Source organism: Aythya fuligula, chromosome 2 (genome assembly GCF_009819795.1).
Source record: "Aythya fuligula isolate bAytFul2 chromosome 2, bAytFul2.pri, whole genome shotgun sequence".
Taxonomy (NCBI): domain Eukaryota; kingdom Metazoa; phylum Chordata; class Aves; order Anseriformes; family Anatidae; genus Aythya; species Aythya fuligula.
Genome location: NC_045560.1, coordinates 84293258 through 84312051, shown reverse-complemented (window position 1 = coordinate 84312051; position 18794 = coordinate 84293258). Strand labels below are relative to the sequence as shown.

The following is an 18794-nucleotide window of genomic DNA, read 5'->3' as shown; positions in this document are numbered from 1 at the left end:
ATCTCCTTCTCCTTATCCCTAGAGCCCTCCCCACCATATTTCTCCCCCGTTCCCGTTGAGTAGGAGGGAGCGGGAGCGTTCAGCTGCCCAACAAGGTACAAGCACCACAGCAGCCTCTGCAGCATACCCAGGTTTTATCAAAAGACTACACAGGCAATAAAAAGCGTGCTCTTTGTTTCCCAGAGACTAGTGAGTGCTTTATCCTGATCCCGCGTGCCCTTCATCGTCCAGCAGCTGGACGCCCACCCAGGCGGGAGCCGGGCAAGGCGCCCCCGGCCCGGGCAGCCACCCCAGCACCTCCCCTTCGGCTCCGGGCCCGCCTGCTGCCCGGGGCCAGGCCCCGGCCCCTCCCTGCCGACCGGCCGCGTTGCCCGGGCAGCCTCGGCCGAGGTGAGCCGGGCCGGTGAAGCTGCGGAGCCCCCCCCGGCCCCGGGGCCGTCCCCTCCGCGGAGACCTCGGGCAGGCAGGACGCGGGGAAGCGCTGCGTGGGGCGCCCTGCTGGAGCCGGGTAGACCTGGCGGCCCCCAGCGGGCCCTGCCACCCTTGGGCGTTAACGGCGTGTTACAGCAGAGAGGGTCACGCTCTTGTTTATTTATTTATTTTTTTTTTTAAACTGCTTTTTCTTTGATTAAATTCGGATTCTTCTCCTTGGCCGGTTCCCGAGGACACATCAGCACACACAGGTATTCCTTCCTGAAGGTTTTCCTGCTAAGTCTCTATCTTATCCTCAAAACGAAAGCGTGTGACCAATGTAGTATTTAAAAGTCTGCCCCCGATGCAAACTTGCTATGCCGGAATGGCGAAGAGGCTGTACCGTGTACCCTGTACCCCTCTCGGATTTCTTCCAGTCCTCGGGCACCTCCCCTCCTCTCCACAACCTCTCAGAGGTGATGCAGAGTGGCTTAGCCACATCCTACAGCTCCCCCAGCACTCATGGGTGCATCCCACCCAGACCCATGGTTGTCTAGGTATCACGTCTGCCTAAATGGTATCTAACCCGATCCTCCTCAACCGAGGGAAAGCCTCCTTTCTCCTGACCTTCTCTGTTGTCTCCAGAACCAGGGATTCCTGCGGGCTGTGAAGACTGAAGCAAATTTATACACGCTAAGTTAAGAAGTTAATCTGTACTGAAATGACAAGCAGTATTCAGTTGTCAACACAGGTGTTTTTCACACTTGTGTATGGTTTGATTTGTCTGAACTCATTGTTCTGCAAGTGCATATGGTGGTAAGTATGAGGAGGAAAATGAGTTATCTAAAGGTAGGTGTTAAAAGTTGTAGTTCTCTGCCTGGAGCTATGGTTGGAGTCCAAGCTCCAGTTTTTTGCTTGGTGTTACCATCGAGATTAAGGTTTGTAGAGACTTCCCATTGCTTGTCTGTTTACCCTAACAAGGTTATGTCCTCTAGCAGTCCCAATAAGAAAGGAGGCAGTTTTGGTAGTAATACTTTTCCCACCATGCATGCAGACAGTGTTTTATTTTCATCCTGCATATGTGACCTGCTGTTTTGTTGTTATTTCTTTCAGGTCCTGGTAACTGAATTTGAAAAGACCATGCCTCTTCCAGAAACCATGTTTTGTGCTGAGCAGATCAAAATCCCCCCTGAGCTGCCAGATATTCTGAAGCAATTTACCAAAGCTGCTATCAGGACTCAACCTCGTGATCTTTTGCAGTGGTCAGCTGCGTAAGTATGGTGTTCTCGTAATGATGTAGTGCTATGAATACGGAACCACAAAGTCTTGATGGTCCTTTTTATTGTACAAGGGAGCTGAATTGTACATTAAACAACATGTATTGCATACATGCTTCTGTGTATTAATGGAACCTGTTAGCCTTTCAAAAATAGTATAGTACTCGATGTATTTTCTGCTTCACTGACATTTAGGACTGACATATCTGTGGAATAGCTTGATTTTCATTAGAGATAAATGACTCTTTTTTGTTGTTGTTAACTGCTATCCTGAAGACCAAACTATTTTTTTTTTCTCTCACATGAGACTTAATTCTCAGAATATAAAGGAAATGTAGAAATAGCCATTTAATTCTTAAGCTTGCTTAGATTACTTTTTTGTTTACTTCCAGGAAAAAAATCCTTAAACATTAATAAAAAAAGGAAAAGGTCCTACAAAGTTGTGACTTGACTTATAGGTGCTAGTCCATATAATAAATTTCTCACTGTGAAGTTTAAGATGTTTAAGATGTTTCTGCTTCTTTAAGTTCTATTTTTCTTTGACCTCAACTGCTCGCTATCATTTTGTCTTGTTGTCGTGGTTTAACCCTGTGGTCAGCTCAGCATCATCCATCTTCTCACTCCCTTTCCCCAGGTGGAGTTGGGGAGAGACTCAGAAAGGTAAAAGTGTGAGAGCTCATGGGCTGAGATTAAGGACAGTTCACTGGGTAAAGCTAAAGCTGTGCACATGAGCGAAGCAAAACAGGGAATTTGTTCTCTGCTTCCCATCGGCAGGCAGGTGTTCAGCCACTCTGAATAAAGTAGGGCTCATCACACCTAATGGCTCCTTGGGAAGACGAAGAGCATCACTCTGAACATCCCCCTCCTCCTCATTCTCCTTTCCCCCAGCTGCTATTGCTGAGCATGGCCCCACACAGTGTGGGGCGTCCCTTGGGCCAGCCTGGGCCAGCTGTCCTGGCTGTGTCCCCTCCCAGCTCCTGGAGCACCCCCAGTCTCCTTGCTGGCAGGGCAGCACCAGGAGCTGGAAATTCCTTGGCTGTGTGTGAGCTCTGCTCTGTGACAACTAAACCATCAGCGTGTTATCACCACTTTTCATCTAAAATCAAAACAGCATTGTATGAGCTCTGTGAAGAAAAGAAACTCTGTCCCAGCCAAAACCATGGCACCTGTCCTACAGCTTGTGTGGAGAAGTGCTCCGAATGGTATTTGTGAGAATGTCTAAATTGTGAGGAACTGAAAACTGTCTGTACCTGTGTCCATGAGGGAGGAAAAGCTGTTAACGAAGCTAGGTTTGAGTCTAGCTAGTCCATAAAAGAAGTGCAGCCAAATTGCTACAACTGCAGCGTTGGAGGAAGACAGTGGGAACATCTTAACAGTGCACTGTTAGTGCCTTGTTTTATACCACGGGAATATGATACTCATGGTGCATGGTGTACCTCCTCATGAGGGATGGGTAGGGAACATGCTAAAACAGAAATCAGCAGAAACAGCTACTGCCAGGTTGCTTAGGGAGACTGAAATACGGGTCTGATTTGAGCAGGGGCAGCACCGCACTACCCTGGCTGTGCTGCTTTCCATGCTCGGGCTGTGGGACACCTTGGTTAAACGTTGAAGCAGCTTGGTCAGAGCTGCTGAGGAGCCCCCAGCAGCTCTGGTGTGCACCCTTTTTTCTGGAATACGTTCTTATGTGAGAGCACCTGAGATGGAATAATGCCCGGATTTGGGAACCAAATGAAGTAGAGGCAGGCCATAGTTTCATACGTGGTGCCAGCATTGCTTGAGGAACTTTGTGTCACCTTGTGTTGTAGTGTTTGTCCATAGGAATAGTCAGATGGGAAAACTGATCCAGCCGAAAAATAGCCCAGCTGTTACACCAACATACATGCAATGTATTTATTTCTGTTTGGTTAAGTGAGTGTGGTTCTGCAGTGCTGTTTGCTGTGCTTTTTTGGCAAGTATTTGCACAGCATGGGGTAGCCATGGCATGGACATGAATGACCAGCACATATGAATGAGGAAGAATGAAGAAATGCTCGAGTTAGACCCACGACTGCCTGAATGAAAACTGTTTTGTTTTGTTTTGTTTTGTTTTCCCAGTTTAGATTGTTGGCTACCTTATGGCAGAGATGGTAGCTCTAAAGGCTGTGGTAGCCTTATAATTAAAAGGATGTGCATCTCATTCTCTTTTCGCTCTATCCCTAAATTTTATTTCAGAGTGGACAGAAATAGCACCAATGCTTATGTGAATGCTGCAGTGCTAACAGTGTTGCCAGGGGTTTTTGGGTAGCATGTGGGGGGAATGTTAATTAAATCAGCAGTAAGATGCTCATCGGTCTAATAGGAGAAGTCTGTGTGAGGTTGTGCAAGCACATTCTGAAGTTAAGAACTTGCTGTCTGCCGTTGCCAAGCAGGGCTGAGTGTATTGTGCATAAAATAGGTTAAGTTACTTAAGAATTATTAGAGTATTATAAAAAGGACTATGTAAAGTCTTAAGACTGTGGTTTCCACTAAAAGGAACGGTGGAATTACCCCCTGGGCAGGGGAGAATAGCAATCCTGCATGCAAAGAGCTCACTGAGCGCTGCTGCCTATGTGTGGGACCGTGGAGATTCGTTTATAGAACTGTAAGACCGCTTACTTCTGTGTAGCTTTTAATCATCCTACGCATTAAGCTATGTTGCTGTTCCCATTCATGTAGGTACTTTACAGCGCTGGCAAAAGGAGAAGCCCCTCCTGTGAAGGAGAGGGTGGAAATGCCTTTAGCGAAACAGAAAGAAGATGCTGGCTTGACCCCAGGGCTCCTTAAAGTCTTGCATAAACAGGTACAAACCGGCCTTTGGCAATTGTGACAAATGCTAATGTGGTTTTCTGAGACAAAAAAATGTTGTAGACAGCTGGGGAGACTGTCAAATACTTGATGTGTTTTGGGGAGGGACTTGTGTTCTTAGTTTCACTCTGGTTTTCAGCGTTCTTAGTGTGGTGGTATGGTTTTGTTCACAGCTTTCTCCTAAGGGCATGGTTAGCATTGAAGAACTGAAGGAAAAATGGAAAAACCTGTGCTTGCCCGAGGAGCAGCTGGAAGCTATCCTGCAGTTGGATGTCCATGATGAAGAGGTGGAGTGGATGAAGATCCTGGCACTGGGGTGCAGCGTGCTTGGTGAGGTATGTTCGCAACGGGAACCTTCAGGACCAGCACCTAATGGTCATGTATGAGTATAAGTAATGCAAATGGACCTTGGGGTTAGGTTGTGTAAAGGTGCTTTTGTGTCACTTGGTGTGCATCTGCAAGCTGCACCTGGCTAAATGGCTCCTGTGTTTACTTCTGCTCTCTGACAGCTTTTTTTAACCCAGAAAGGGCAGGCTGTGTCCTCACTTCACAGGGTGGCAGTAGAACAGCAGGCATGGCTGCGGGGAGCTTAGCTCATGAGAGACAGGACGATGGAGGCATGGTGCTCATGGCTTCGGTGCAGAAGTCCACAGAGCAGAGCTGGAGGGAGAAATTAAAACATCAGTTTCTAATTGTGTAGCTAATTACATTTTCACAGAAGCAGTTAATGTTACTAAATCTGCATTTAATTCTTTTAATGTCAGTAATGCAATCTCAGCAGAGCATTTTAACAGAATGATAGATTATAAAGTACTTACACTAAGCTGATGTTCTTCTGAAGGATAATATTTAAAGGCTTCTGCAATAGGGAATAAGGGCTACTAGGAGGAAAATATTTTTGAATGTTGAGATATCCAGAAGTCCTAGTTCTCCACTTGAACTGTATATTTCTTGATTCCAGCTCCTCCCTTTTTCATTTTTGAAAATGAATAATTTTGCATTCTTCCCCTTGTTAAAAAACAAAATGAAAATAAATAACAATAAAAAAAGCAACATAAAAAAATGCAGTCACAGGAGCATCATTCTGATGAAGCTGTGCAGCCTAGATTTACTTCCTTTGTCCATCCTTTCAGATATTAAGAGACTGATTAGATTTTGGCTCTACATAACAAAACTTAAACTTCAGTTTCCTAAACCTGAAAGGAAGAAGCTCACAAACTGTTACATTCATTTCCTCCAGTTGTAAATAGCATCCCTATTGGAGTAGGGTCACAGTTAAGATACAAGACTAGACAAGTAGAGTCCTAACCTAGAAGCGTGTGAACTTCTTCATAACACCAGTCAACCGAAGTATTTTTCTGTAAAACTGATCTGTATTTTGAGTCTTACCTGTTGAGAAATAACCACGAGTAGCCTGTTAAGATGCCTTTAAAAGGTCGGAAATTGAGTGGGAATAAATCTACTGCGTTAAGTGAGGAAATGAGTAGCAGCTTGGCATGGGAGGAGGAGGAATGGTGATAAAGTGGTAGCAAAGTGCTGAGGCTAGAAGGCCATGCAGAGATTCACATCGTGTAAGCAGCTGTTTCTCTGTCCCCAGAGAGACCTCCTGTAGGAGGAGCTACATTAAGTAAAAACTTCAGGAAGAGGTTTTACTGAAGCTGCTACTGCTTCAACTGTTAAGGGATTATAAAAACGAGACTTCTCCGGCAGGTATTCTAGATTGTTGAATAGACATTGCATTTATTTTGCTTTTTTTTTTTTTTTTTTTGACTATTAGGGATTTTTTTTTATATATATACAAAGTTGTTGCTGGCTTATTAATGAAAAGGTAAAGGTAAATTTTGAAAAAGTTATAACAAAAATATGACTTCCTGGGTTAACAAAACCCTGTTTGTTTGTTTTAGTAGTGTCAAACCAGTCTCTCACTCAATGCAATGCCATGGCAAATTTTTCCACACTTCCCCATATAGCTCAGTATGGATAGGGCAGTGGATGATAGACGTTGTATGGAATAAAGCATTTTTTTAAGCTTACTTTGAACTAACACTTTGAGGCACGTTTTTTGTTGCTCAGAGAACTTGAACCTTTTTTGGCTTTGATTAACTGAAACATTCTTGAAGTGTTTTTGGTCTCAGTGTTTTTTCTATTAACTATTAAAATGGAACTTGCATACAAGTAAGAAAACAGTGAATTCCATCATTCCTAAAAAATAATAATAATAATAATATACTGATAATATAATAAAATCTTTTTTTTTTTTTTTTTTTTTTTTTGGTGGATTTGTCTGTCTTAACTGCTGCTACAAATTCATTTAGACCCGTTGAGATAATGTGTGTGTATAGATGGGTATATCAAGGTCTGAGTTTTTGCAGTAGCAGAATAGAGCAATTTGGCCATATTGGAGGTATGGCTCAGAGTACCCTGTGTGATCTTTAAGCATTACAGCATTATGGTATTTTTTTATTTCTGTCTGTTACTTGAACTTTAGTATTGTTTTCACCTCACAACTTGTACTGGTTTGTAAATTTGATAATGAAAGCTAGGTAATGATGATAAAGTCTTCATTTCATCTGCACTGATTTTCAGTGGCTTACGGTCTGTGTTTTGTCATGATGTACAAAGGATGTTCATGGCTCTGATACTTCTTCTCTCGTATCTTGACTGTCCCCCCTACAGTCTTTGCTGAGTTCGATGAAGCATGCCTGCGAAATTTTAACAGAGGACCCAGAAGGTGGAGCGGCTCGCGTTCCCTTCGAAACGTTCTCCTACCTTTACTCCTATTTGGCCAGTATCGATGGAGAGATACCGGATGAGAAAATTCAGGAGTTCCTCAATGGAATTAAAGAACAAGCGTAAGTATTCAATTCAGCCATCAATTTTAATATAAGCATCACTTCTGGGCTCTCTGCAAGCCTTTAATTGTAGATGCGTAGTCTAGCTTCTCTTGGGTGTAGCCATACTTACATGAGTAAAAGCTGACTAAGGTTAGATCAAAAGTGTCAATAGTTATTTTCTCTGAGTGGTCAGCCTTGAGGGTTTGAGCTGTTAAATGATAAATTTTTATTTTTCCACTTCTGAAATATTGAAGTTACTGCCTGGTGATGTGGCTTTCCCCTTAGGAAGCAGTTACACACTGCTTTGTATCATCTGTGTGTTAATGGTAGTGGAACTATCGTGTCTTATGGGCTGCTCTTGTGGTGGTTGAGATCATAAATCAGAGAGAAAATAGGAGCTCCCACTTGAAGTCTGTGAAGTTTCTATTGTGTTTCTCCCATATTACTTCTCCCTGGTACTTCAAGGGGGGAATATTTAACGTATAGCTGGCCTTAAAGAGTTTGGCTATGCGATTTTTGTAGTATTAGCTATGGTAAATTGTCCTTCTTGGAATGGTCTTGGCATTGGTTGCCTTCAGTGAGTATAAAAGACAGACTGTGCATAGTCCCACCTGAATTCATCCTGTTTTGGTTTTCATACCGAGTTAGTCTTTTTGGAATGGGTCTTTGCGGTCAAGACAGAACCAACTTCACGCATAAGAATCCAAAAATGCACAGGCACACACATGAACTGAACTTTTGTCATTAGATACCAGATTGCTATTATTAAAACATGGTTCTAAGTAAAAATCACTTCTGCTTGCAGTTAATATAGGCCTCAGTTGTATCTTGCCTTGCATGCTAGGATTTACCATATGTGCTTTTCTAAGACATCTGGTTTTTATTCCTTTCCAGTGACCAACAAGATGGCATGGTACAGCTCAGAAACTTTCTGAGCCAGCCTTCAACACTGTTTTGATCAAGCCTACCCTTCTGGACCAGGTGAGGGTGGAAAAAATAAACAGGATTAAGTAGCATACAAGAAGATTCTTTTCTCCAGGATTTTTTTTTGTTTTTCTGAAATTACCCTTTATCAGATGTTAATTGAATATGTGGTTATATCGATTTCCTGCCTCTCAAATAGATGCAGGCATCCTGAGAGTGGTACTTTGACTCATTTGTTTATACACAGTGAAATGTATTTTTAATGAATCTTTCTATCTGTACTTCATAAAGACAAAACTACGTGTAGAGAAGACTGGACAGTGACAAGTGGTGCATTTCTCATTATCCTTCTGTACAGCACTGATTTTATTTTTTTATTTTTAACTGGTGTAGGTTGTCTTTTGACTACCTTGTCTGCAAATTAGTCTGACAGAGATGAATAAAATCTGAGAGAGGCTGTACTAAACTCAAATAGACAAGAGATCAACATAATTTATTAATAGATACATTAGTCTTACACATTTACACATTTTCTGGCATACACTGCTTCCATCCTGACAACCCCTGAACACTATTTCATTTTGTCTCCGAACACAGCTGTGAAGCAACACCAGTATTATGTTCACAGAATTACTGGCCCTGGCACAACACAAGTAGCAGTATGTTCTGTGCAAGTAATTCTTTGAACAGCTGGCAAACAAAATCATTACGTTCTTGGTCCTACTTCCTTCTTTTATGGCTGTGATATTTGTCTTCTTCCCTGAAAGGAAAAAAGAGAAGTGTTCATGCTGTTAGATTGATACCTTATTCTCTGTACTAAATTCTTACACACAAGGGCTACAGCTGCCTGACTCGGAAGCAGGAGTCAGCTGACACCATTTAAGCTCACCTCTCTCTTTTTCTCCGTGACTCTCTGTCTTTGCCTCGTTCACGACTCCTTTTTCTTTTACTTGGACTCCTGCTGGTCTCTCTCCTGTGTCTGGTGCGTGCAGCGTCCTTAGAGCTTCCTCCAGACTGCCGCGAGTCCACTGAAGCAGACCGTCTGTCTTCCCTTCTGAAGAATAGTTATTGATTGGTACTGATATTATTCAATAAGAAGCTTTGCAATCATTATTGTTTTCAGTATCACTTTTGCAATATACTGCCTTAGTAACAAGAGGCTTAATGAGTCTTCTCCATCTCCCCCCAAAATGCAATACCTCCCCCAAAAGAGGTCCTGGGTCAATACCCTTATATGCACCCATTTCAGCAAACTAACTAATCCAATTATCATTTCTTACAAACGTTGCTCCTCAAAGCTGCTCTAATATTGCAGTCTTATCTCTACTTAAGAAACAGGAGAATGTGGAAGGGATTCATTCTGTTTTGCTTTAAATCCCCAAGTCTTTAACCACCTGCCCTGAGCTTCTACCTACCATTAGAGGAGCCCGCAAGCTTGACCTGATTCCTTTATTCACCTTTACTTTAGTGCTGAAAACAAACACCTAAAGTGTCACCTTTCAGTTTGTTTCATCTCAGTGAAGAAGCGTAAGTAGACCAGGTAATAATTCCACTGACAAATGCATTACAGAATCACAGAATTTCTAGGTTGGAAGAGACTTCAAGATCATCAAATCCAACCTCTGACCTAACGCTAACAGTCCCCACTAAACCATATCCCTAAGCTCTACATCTAAACGTCTTTTAAAGACTTCCAGGGATGGTGACTCCACCACTTCCCTGGGCAGCCTGTTCCAATGCCTCACAACCCTTTCAGTAAAGAAGTTTTTCCTAACATCTAACCTAAAACTCCCCTGGCTCAACTTAAGCCCATTCCCCCTCGTCCTGTCACCAGGCACGTGGGAGAACAGGCCAACCCCCACCTCGCTACAGCCTCCCTTGAGGTACCTAAAAAGAGCGATAAGGTCGCCCCTGAGCCTCCTCTTCTCCAGGCTGAACAAGCCCAGCTCCCTCAGCCGCTCCTCGTAGGACTTGTTCTCCAGGCCCCTCACCAGCTTTGTCGCCCTTCTCTGCACCCACTCAAGCACCTCCATGTCCTTCTTGTAGCGAGGGGCCCAAAACTGAACACAGTACTCGAGGTGCGGCCTCACCAGAGCTGAGTACAGGGGGACGATCACCTCCCTAGCCCTGCTGGTCACACTGTTCCTGATACAAGCCAGGATGCCGCTGGCCTTCTTGGCCACCTGAGCACACTGCTGGCTCATATTCAGCCGACTATCCACCATCACTCCCAGGTCCTTCTCTGCCTGGCAGCTCTCCAACCATTCCTCTCCCAGCCTGTAGCTCTGCTTGGGGTTATTGCGCCCCAGGTGCAGGACCCGGCACTTGGCCTTGTTGAACTTCATGCAGTTGACCTCAGCCCATCGGTCCAGCCTATCCAGATCCTCCTGCAGAGCTTTCCTACCCTCAAGCAGATCGACACACGCACCTAACTTGGTGTCATCTGCGAACTTACTGAGGGTGCACTCGATGCCCTCGTCCAGATCATCGATGAAGATATTAAAGAGGACCGGCCCCAGCACCGAGCCCTGGGGGACGCCACTAGTGACTGGCCTCCAACTGGACTTGGCTCCATTCACCACGACTCTTTGGGCCCGGCTATCCAGCCAGTTTCTAACCCAACGAAGCGTGCGCCAGTCCAAGCCAAGAGCAGCCAGTTTCTTGAGGAGAATGCTGCGGGAGACGGTGTCAAAATCCTTGCTGAAGTCAAGGTAGACCACATCCACAGCCTTTCCCTCATCCACCCAGCGCGTCACTTTGTCATAGAAGGAGATCAGGTTCATCAAGCGGGACCTGCCTTTCATAAACCCATGCTGACTGGGCCTGATCGCCTGCTTGCCCTGCAAGTGCTGCATGATGACTCTCAGGAGGATCTGCTCCATGAGCTTCCCTGGCACTGAGGTCAAACTGACAGGCCTGTAGTTTCCCGGGTCTGCCCTCCGGCCCTTCTTGTAGATGGGCATCACATTTGCTAGCCGCCAGTCAACTGGGACCTCCCCCGATCGCCAGGACTGCTGATAAATGATGGACAGTTCTTACTTCTACAATGTTAGTTCTTAACATTGTGTTAAGAACTCAAGAAGGTCCAAATATTTAGTAAACTTGGAAAGCCTTTTCTTTGAGGCATTATATTTTACTGTACCACATGATGGAATATGCTACAGAATAGGAAGAAATCCTGCACTTGTATTCTCAAGTATCCTTCTGTTCCCAGCTATTAAGTGTATGTTTGGACTCAGGGAAGCACTATTTGTTCCCCAGCTCCATCAGAAACTATCTATCCACGTGGATCACTTTCAGCTCATCTTCTCATCCCTGAAAGAAATGTACTAATTCTTCTTTCTCTGTCCTTTATATAGTCAGAGCTGCTCAAGCGACAGCTTAACAGAATTGGCATACAATAAACTGCATGTGTCTTAGCTGAGGGCAGTATGTGCTATATAGAAAGCAGTACAGGATAACACTACAGGCTGTCAGGCTGCTCTGTCCACGCAGAAAGGACATTTTAGCATTCATGAGGAATTTGCTATCTGTGACATACCTTCCTGAAGATTTTGTCTTTCCTCCTTCACACATCTCTGCATTATCTAGCCTATTCTCCTCCTGCCACTGACTGCTGAGTTCTTCCATATGTACACCAATCACATCCCGAATCACCTGTAGATTAAAGAAAGATTTTAAACAACAGAAAAGCAGCATGCCATGGTAGTTGCCTATGACATACTATATATCTTAAAAACAAACAAAAAAAAAAAACCACAACATTTCAGCATAAATTTAATAGCACCATTTCACAACAGTCTGGTGTATCTGGTTGGCATTTTCACATTCAAAATTTACTAATGTCAGAAATGCTTCAGTTATCTGTAATTTGCTTCAACTAACCAAAACAAGAAGATTTCTCTATAGTTTGCAATTCTTAAGGCAGAGCACAAGAAGCAGAATAGATGTCTTCTCTCAATGGGTGTATTGTTTATACCAATATAAAGTACACAAAAAAAAACAACAACTCATATCTTTGTCTTAAGACACTCACCTCAGTGTAAGACTTCTTTGTGATGTGAACGTTCTTAGCCCTGTACGATTGCCGTCGCCGTTTGTAGTCTCGCATTTCAGCCAGAATTTCAAGATGGGACTTTGGACCTTTCTGACTGTCATCTAGCAAAAAATTAGAAGTAAAACAAATGGCCATTAGCACAACATTAGCACCTGTGGGTAGGCAAGTCTGCTGGATTTAGTAAAAGGAGTCTGAAACAAAATACACTGTATTGTTTCTGAAGTTTCTCCAATACTTAGTAGCAATTATGGACTTAACACAAGCTTCCTTTCCAACTTTCTTACTGTTTATACAAGGCTAGAAAAACACCACGCAGATGTTACTATGTGATCTGTCTCCCAGCAGTGACCCAAATCAACATACAGGGTTGCAGTTTGGTCAAAATGCTACAAAACACAAGCCATGTATCCAAAGCTGGTATTACTGTAAGAAACAATGATTGAGAAAGCCAAGTTCTGTTGAACAGTTACCTGTATAGATAACAAACACTATCTGCTAAGCACAACAGGGTCACAGAATAACACAGAATAACACCAAGTTTCACGTGGTACAGTTACACATCAGCACGTCTCAATAGTGGTAGGAGGCCTTGTCCACTATATCCCTTGCTATGATGCTCAAGAATTCAACTGAATGACTGCACCAACCTGCCTTGTTAGGCTTTTTTTAATTTTAAATGATCTTTAATCTTGCCATCTCTTATAGTAAATACTGTTCCAAACTTCACAAGTAATTGTCAGTATTAAGACACCTGAAGTCAGTTGCTATGACAGAAGATCTATCCATTAAATATACATAACATCTATGCCAAGGAAAGAACACCACGGCTTTCTCAGAGCTGTCAGCACAAAGACTACCAGACCAGTATTTTCTGATGCCAGATTGTCATTGTGGCTTTGAAGAACAGTATGTTTTTCCTCAATAAAAGTAGCAAAATTCATGTCGGCTTTCACCAAAAGTCATCTACCTATATGACATAAAAGCTCCGAGCAATAAAACAGCAGTAGGCCATCTTCCAAACCTTGGGTGATCTTTGCTGCTAAATCCACAAAGAGATCGCTGTCATTTTCTGTGATTTGTGACTTCGACCTCTGTTTCTTTGTTTCCTCAACAACATAATCATAAAGAGCAAGGCGGTCAGCTTGAGTCAGGTCACAAGTGTAACGCTTATGATTTTGAGGAACTTCTACAGGCAGTGATGAATAAGATCCTGGAAGTTGAACAGAGAACTGTTATTAGTAAGACAGCATAATTATACAGGGAAAAAAAGGAAAAGGTCAGCAATGCCATAAACATGCATGCTATGTTCATCCTCCCCTTATACATCTGTAAGGAGTTAAGTCCTTCTTCACTTGAAAGGGTAACACAGGAATTTTATTTTTAGAATGCACTGTTCTTACAGGGTCACAGAAGCCCATAAAAGCGCCCTAACAGTTATGTGCTCATGATTTTACAAGAATCCTACAGCTTATGATCAATACCAGCCTTCCTGTCCTATTATACAGCTATGTTGTTGTTTTTTTTTTTTTCCATTTGTCTTTGTTGACAAAGACTTCCAATTAAACAAGCAATCTCAAGTCAGTAAATCTTAGAATAGGCCAAGACACCACAATAAAAATCACTCTGTATAGTTTTAGTGAGATCTTCACAGAAGTGCAAACTTGGAGTGAAAACTGCACAGCAAACACTGGCATCTAGTGGCTCACTGACATATCTTTGTGGTGCACCAGGTGACAAAAGGCTTATTTTCTCTACTTGGATATACACGTGTCAAATTGAGTTACCACTTCTCTCCAGAGCAAAATACACTCGACGCACTCCAAAAAAAACAGTGCCAATCAGATGAAGGCTTTGCCAAGCCAGAGAAAGAAGAACGACGTGGAAATCTATACCTGAGCAAGCGCTGCTCTATTTGTCAGGTCAGGAAAAGTATAAGTGCACTTTTCCTTCTGCACATGTGCTAGCCAAACCAAAAGTGTACAGGCACAAAATGCTGCATCTTTTAGGTGTTGCAGTAACTTCCGAACTACATACTGCAGCTTTACAGTGGCTCCTATAGGTGGCCCTACTTTTCTACTCTTAGTCTACTTTTCTACTCTTAGCCTTATCCTCTCTTCAGGAGAAGCATAGGTCACAGTCAACCTACTCTACAGACTAGTCACAAAACCCACTGAAAAACGAGACAAACTAATGAGCTGAGAGCATCGGCAAAGGACATTATTGTATTTGTAGATGTGTATCTATTATATAACTATGTAGAGCCTTGAAACAATCCAACATAATACTAATGTGAACATCGCTCAGTTTTTGATCTACGAAGTGTTGGACAAGCGCACACAGTTCATGTTTAGCAACTAATCCTTAAACAAAATTAAAACACAGTCCTCCTTTTTCCTTTCCTCCTCATCCATTCCATGAACAAGAAGTCTGGAGGCTGCTTGTAAAGAGCTGGGGCCACACAGGGCAGAACACAGTACCAGAAAATACAGGCAGAAAACGAAGTGTATATAATGGGATGGGAAGGAAAGGACTAGTGCTTCAGGAAATTCTTGAGTTTTGCGTCTGAAGAGAACTAGAAGTCTGAGTACAACAGACTCAAATTCTTTTACCTGGTTGACCTGAATAAAGAAAGTTGTTACACCCCAAAATAAAGACAAGAAGGAATATTAAAAATTAACTTTAAAAGATCCTGCACAGCAATTCCACAAGAGAGCTAAAGAAATCATCTCCATACCTGCATTCTACTTACCTTCACTGTAGCCTATGCCTTCTTTCACACTTTGAGCTTTAGCTTGCTGAACAATACGAAACTGGAGATCTTTATCTGCAGATAGAGAAGAACTTCTACATCAAGTACTTGGTAGGGCCAGTCTTTATTCCCCAACCTCTATTATGAGGTTTATGGTATTTTACAGAACATTGTAGTTTTATTGATGCATAAGGGAGTCTAAACTAAAAGTGTTTTATTCTATCCCATACTTGAACTATGGGGAGGAGGGGTAAAAAAGGAAAGGATTTCTGGGTTACAGGGATATGGAAAGACGTGTATGTACATTGGAACTCTCTCCTGTATTGTTACTGTATGTCCAAACTCTAGGGCCAGTTTTTCTGCCTTATTAAAGTGCTTTTTAATGCACTTTCTGCACTTGATGTACAGAAGAACCTAGATAAATTACCAAAGAAGAAAAACGATTCTGTTTTACTATTAAAATGGCCCAGGTACCTACAGAGCAGAATTACACAATGAAAGAGGTTAAATGAATAAGGTAAAGTAAGGCAAAGCACAGTGACAAGACAAAATAAATCTATGTGATGGAAACACTCAGTTTTTCTAAGATGTCTTGGAGAGTTTATGGGCAAGGTAGTGTAGTGCACTGGTGTGAGGACACAGGCTTCACCACACCTGAGGTGCTCCACACAGGCCACCCCACAGGAGCAAGGATGGTGTTAACAGGTTGCCCAGAGAGGTTGTGGTGGCTCTCTCACCTTGGAGAGGCTCAAAAGCCGTTTGGACACTGTGCTGGGCACGCAGCTCTAGGTGGCCCTGCTTGAGCACGGCGCTGGACCAGGCGACCTCCAGCATCCCCTTCTGACCTCAGCCCCGCTGCAAAGCGCCCCCACACCCACCCACCCGCTTACCCATCGCAACGCCGGGCACCTTCAGGTTTTCGTAGAAGAAGCTGGAGTCGTACATCTCAGCCTGCGGGACACAACAGCTTGGTCACAGCACAGCAGCCCTACCTCATCGAGCCGCCCGTGGCGTCCCCAACCCACAGCCCTCACTTGGGGTCCCCGGGGGGATCCGTGCATGGGGGCTACTTGCAGCACCATAAAAGCCCCCATTACCTCCCCAATTCCTCCCACAACGCAGGACCCCCCCTTAAGCCGCATCGCACCTGCTCCTGGTCGGAGTATCCCATCTTGCGGAGGCGGCAGGACGCCGCATGCCTCTCCAGCGACGCCCGGGGCACCCGGTGATGGCTGTCGTAGGGGCACAGCACCCGCTCCACCTGCCGGCCAAACACAGGTCAGCGCCCACGGACACCCCAAGCTCCCGCACCCCCGAGGAGCCCACCGCCACCGCCAACACCACCGCCACCGCCGCCCTCTTGCCGTTACCAGGTCGCCCAGCCACACGGCGCTGCCGGCCGCCATCGCCCCCGAGCGCCACAAGGAAGGGGAGGGAAGGAGACGCCGCCGCCGCCGCCATCTTTACTCCGGGCGCACCCCGAGATGGGGCGGCGCCATTTTGTGAGGCGGCTTCAGCCCGGCTGCTGAGGGCAGGGAGGGAGGGAAGGGGCCGAGGGAGGCGCCGCTCCGCTCCGCCCCGGCTCCTCCTCAGCCTGCCCCGCCGGGGGGCAGGGGTACCAAAGGGTGGTGCTGCATGGCACAGGGAGGGAGGGGGTGTGCGTTTCGTCTTGGCACCATCCCCACACATGCACAGCCCAAGGGACAGCGTGGGAGAGAGCCACAGGGCTGGCACATGCCCCCAGGAATCCTGTCCGCTGTTTGACCAAATTACAAAAGCCTTCCCTTAGATGCTGAGGACTCAATAAAACTGGAACATAAAACAAGGGAAGAACAACTATCCTAAGAAATAAATTTAGTGTGATTGACAGTTTTTGCTCGCCTATTTTTGTCATCTGTGAGAAAAGCGCATATGACTCGAAAGACGAGTCAGTGTAACAAGGCGGGGTGGGGTGGAGGAAGCACGACAGATGTAGCTGCCAGAATGACTCTTGTACATCTGCTTTCCTTAGCAGATTACAGCCATTTCTCTCCTGCACTGTGAATTTGAGACTCAGCTGGGATTTTAGCCCTCTGGGAGATTTGCTGGCTCTTGCTATGTTTGCCTGAGGATCTTTGACTTCACACAATAAAGAATACTTGGAGCTGAAGACTTCCCATCTGCCCTTGCCGTTTCATCTATGCTGTAGCAGGGTGTGCTAGCTAACATTAGCACATTTTGTCATAAGAGTAATGAGAACAGCTGGGCAAAATGGTGCTGACCATCTCATCTCCACTGGAAAATGCTGTTTCTTCAAAATTACAAAAGTCGAGTTCAACAAAATATCAAAGCAGTTTTTTTTTTTTTTAAAAAAAAAAAAAAAAAAAAAAGAATTAAACTAAATTTATAAGTAAAAAAAAATAATATCAAAATAAGATGATATTTAAAAATCGAAATCAGTATAGATAATTTGCTCTGTTAAACCAGAACATTTTGTGTGATTCAAAATAATCCTTGGGTGCTTTTTTCCCCCCCTAAAATAACAGCTCCTGTGATCATTTTTCCTCTGGCCCGTATGGATTTGATGAAAAGGCTGAGCAACAAACCACTGGGGTGAGTGTTCTCCTTTCTAGAGCTCTGGGAGAAAAAGTCCAGAGAAGCTTCATTCCTGTGATACAGTAAATCCAGTTACGAGGCCGCTAGTGCACAGACCACAGTGGGGCCTGGGCTAAGATTAAGCCTCTGAAATAGGTTTACAAGAAAATCAAGGACAAAAGGTGAGCCAAGGCCTTTAAAAAGTCCATCGGGATACTGTGAAGCAGCTCCACGACACAGCAAGTCAGTGTGCAGCTTCATGGGGATCCTCTGCGGCAGCACCGAGTGCCCCGCACCCCTGTGCCAGCTGAAGTGGTGACAACGCTCTGGGAGGAGATGCTCCAGCTGGTCCTTGGGTAGGGCTCCCAAAAACTGGAGGACAAGATTTTAGGTTCAGCAGTGCCTTGAGAAGTGGCTGCAATCACAGTGCATCCCAGGGATGCCCTCAGGGCAGCTGTGAAAGCTGCTGTAGCTCTTGCTGCGTTTGTCCCTTTGGGGCATGAGGGGATAAGGTGCTTCCATGAGCCACTTTCCCAGCTCACAAAAATTCACAGCACTGCTTTCCCTTACAGGCAACAGCACACTTACATTGGTTTCCCATCAAATGGGAGGTGAGATCACCACAGACGTTCAGCTACATAGCCTTTTGTGGCTGATTCCAGCCTGTGGCATACCCTCCCCTGCACGTTAGGACCATGCTGGCTGCAGGCCAGCAGCTTTGTGAGCCTGTGGTTGAACGACACGGCTGATAACACACCATTGAGTTTAACACATATCTGCCTCCGCGGTCCCTTCTGAGGAGGAGAGAGGAAACAACACAGCTGCATTTCCCCACGCAGAACAGCCTCCCAGAAGGGGGTACGTGAACACAGCCTGCCCCCCTTGCAGTGCTGCAGTGCTGAGTATGCTGGGAATCTGGTGCTCTTTCTGAGCAATATTGATCTCCTGAGGAAGTCACTGCAGGAACCGGCCCCAAATACCCTCACAGTGCAGCAGAACAATCTGAAACTGCAGGATATGCAGAAGGCACAACAGGGAAATAGCGCATACATTATGGCAGCATAAAGGCTGTACAGCACTCCTGGGGAACTCCGTAAGTGTACCACCTCTCCTCCTCCTCCAGATACAATTTATACTGCTAG

General features: G+C 44.6%; 2 protein-coding genes across 3 annotated transcripts; one reads left to right on the top strand and one right to left on the bottom strand.

The window, feature by feature from the left end:
- Positions 1 to 634: 634 nt before the first annotated feature.
- ROPN1L (rhophilin associated tail protein 1 like) lies at positions 635 to 8655 on the top strand. Its single transcript, XM_032183200.1, has 6 exons — positions 635 to 683; positions 1525 to 1682; positions 4386 to 4509; positions 4688 to 4849; positions 7191 to 7366; positions 8243 to 8655. The coding sequence occupies exons 2-6, from the start codon at positions 1552 to 1554 to the stop codon at positions 8304 to 8306; spliced, it is 657 nt and encodes a 218-aa protein (XP_032039091.1). The 5' UTR covers positions 635 to 683; positions 1525 to 1551; the 3' UTR covers positions 8307 to 8655.
- A 79-nt stretch (positions 8656 to 8734) lies between these two features.
- On the bottom strand, positions 8735 to 16587 carry SNRNP48 (small nuclear ribonucleoprotein U11/U12 subunit 48). 2 transcript variants are annotated; one of them, XM_032183197.1, is made up of 9 exons: positions 16449 to 16587; positions 16226 to 16339; positions 15969 to 16029; positions 15079 to 15153; positions 13351 to 13539; positions 12309 to 12430; positions 11814 to 11929; positions 9162 to 9326; positions 8735 to 9032 (listed from the first exon to the last, which is right to left on the bottom strand). In XM_032183197.1, exons 1-9 carry the CDS (start codon positions 16482 to 16484, stop codon positions 8993 to 8995), a joined length of 918 nt encoding a protein of 305 aa, XP_032039088.1. In that variant the 5' UTR covers positions 16485 to 16587; the 3' UTR covers positions 8735 to 8992. The 2 variants fall into 2 exon arrangements, with proteins under 2 accessions (XP_032039088.1, XP_032039089.1); XM_032183198.1 differs by having other exon boundaries at positions 9162 to 9323.
- Between the last annotated feature and the right edge of the window lie 2207 nt (positions 16588 to 18794).

Excerpts from the sequence above, each read along its gene's own strand:
- ROPN1L (XM_032183200.1), top strand. The coding sequence starts at position 1,552 with ATGCCTCTTCCAGAAACCATGTTTTGTGCTGAGCAGATCAAAATCCCC. Across the intron at positions 1,683-4,385 it reads CTTTTGCAGTGGTCAGCTGC|GTACTTTACAGCGCTGGCAA; the intron begins GTAAGTATGGTG and ends CCATTCATGTAG. Across the intron at positions 4,850-7,190 it reads GGTGCAGCGTGCTTGGTGAG|TCTTTGCTGAGTTCGATGAA; the intron begins GTATGTTCGCAA and ends TCCCCCCTACAG.
- SNRNP48 (XM_032183197.1), bottom strand. The coding sequence starts at position 16,484 with ATGGCGGCCGGCAGCGCCGTGTGGCTGGGCGACCTG. Across the intron at positions 16,340-16,448 it reads CCGTGTGGCTGGGCGACCTG|GTGGAGCGGGTGCTGTGCCC; the intron begins GTAACGGCAAGA and ends TTTGGCCGGCAG. Across the intron at positions 15,154-15,968 it reads GGTGCCCGGCGTTGCGATGG|ATAAAGATCTCCAGTTTCGT; the intron begins GTAAGCGGGTGG and ends CTCTATCTGCAG.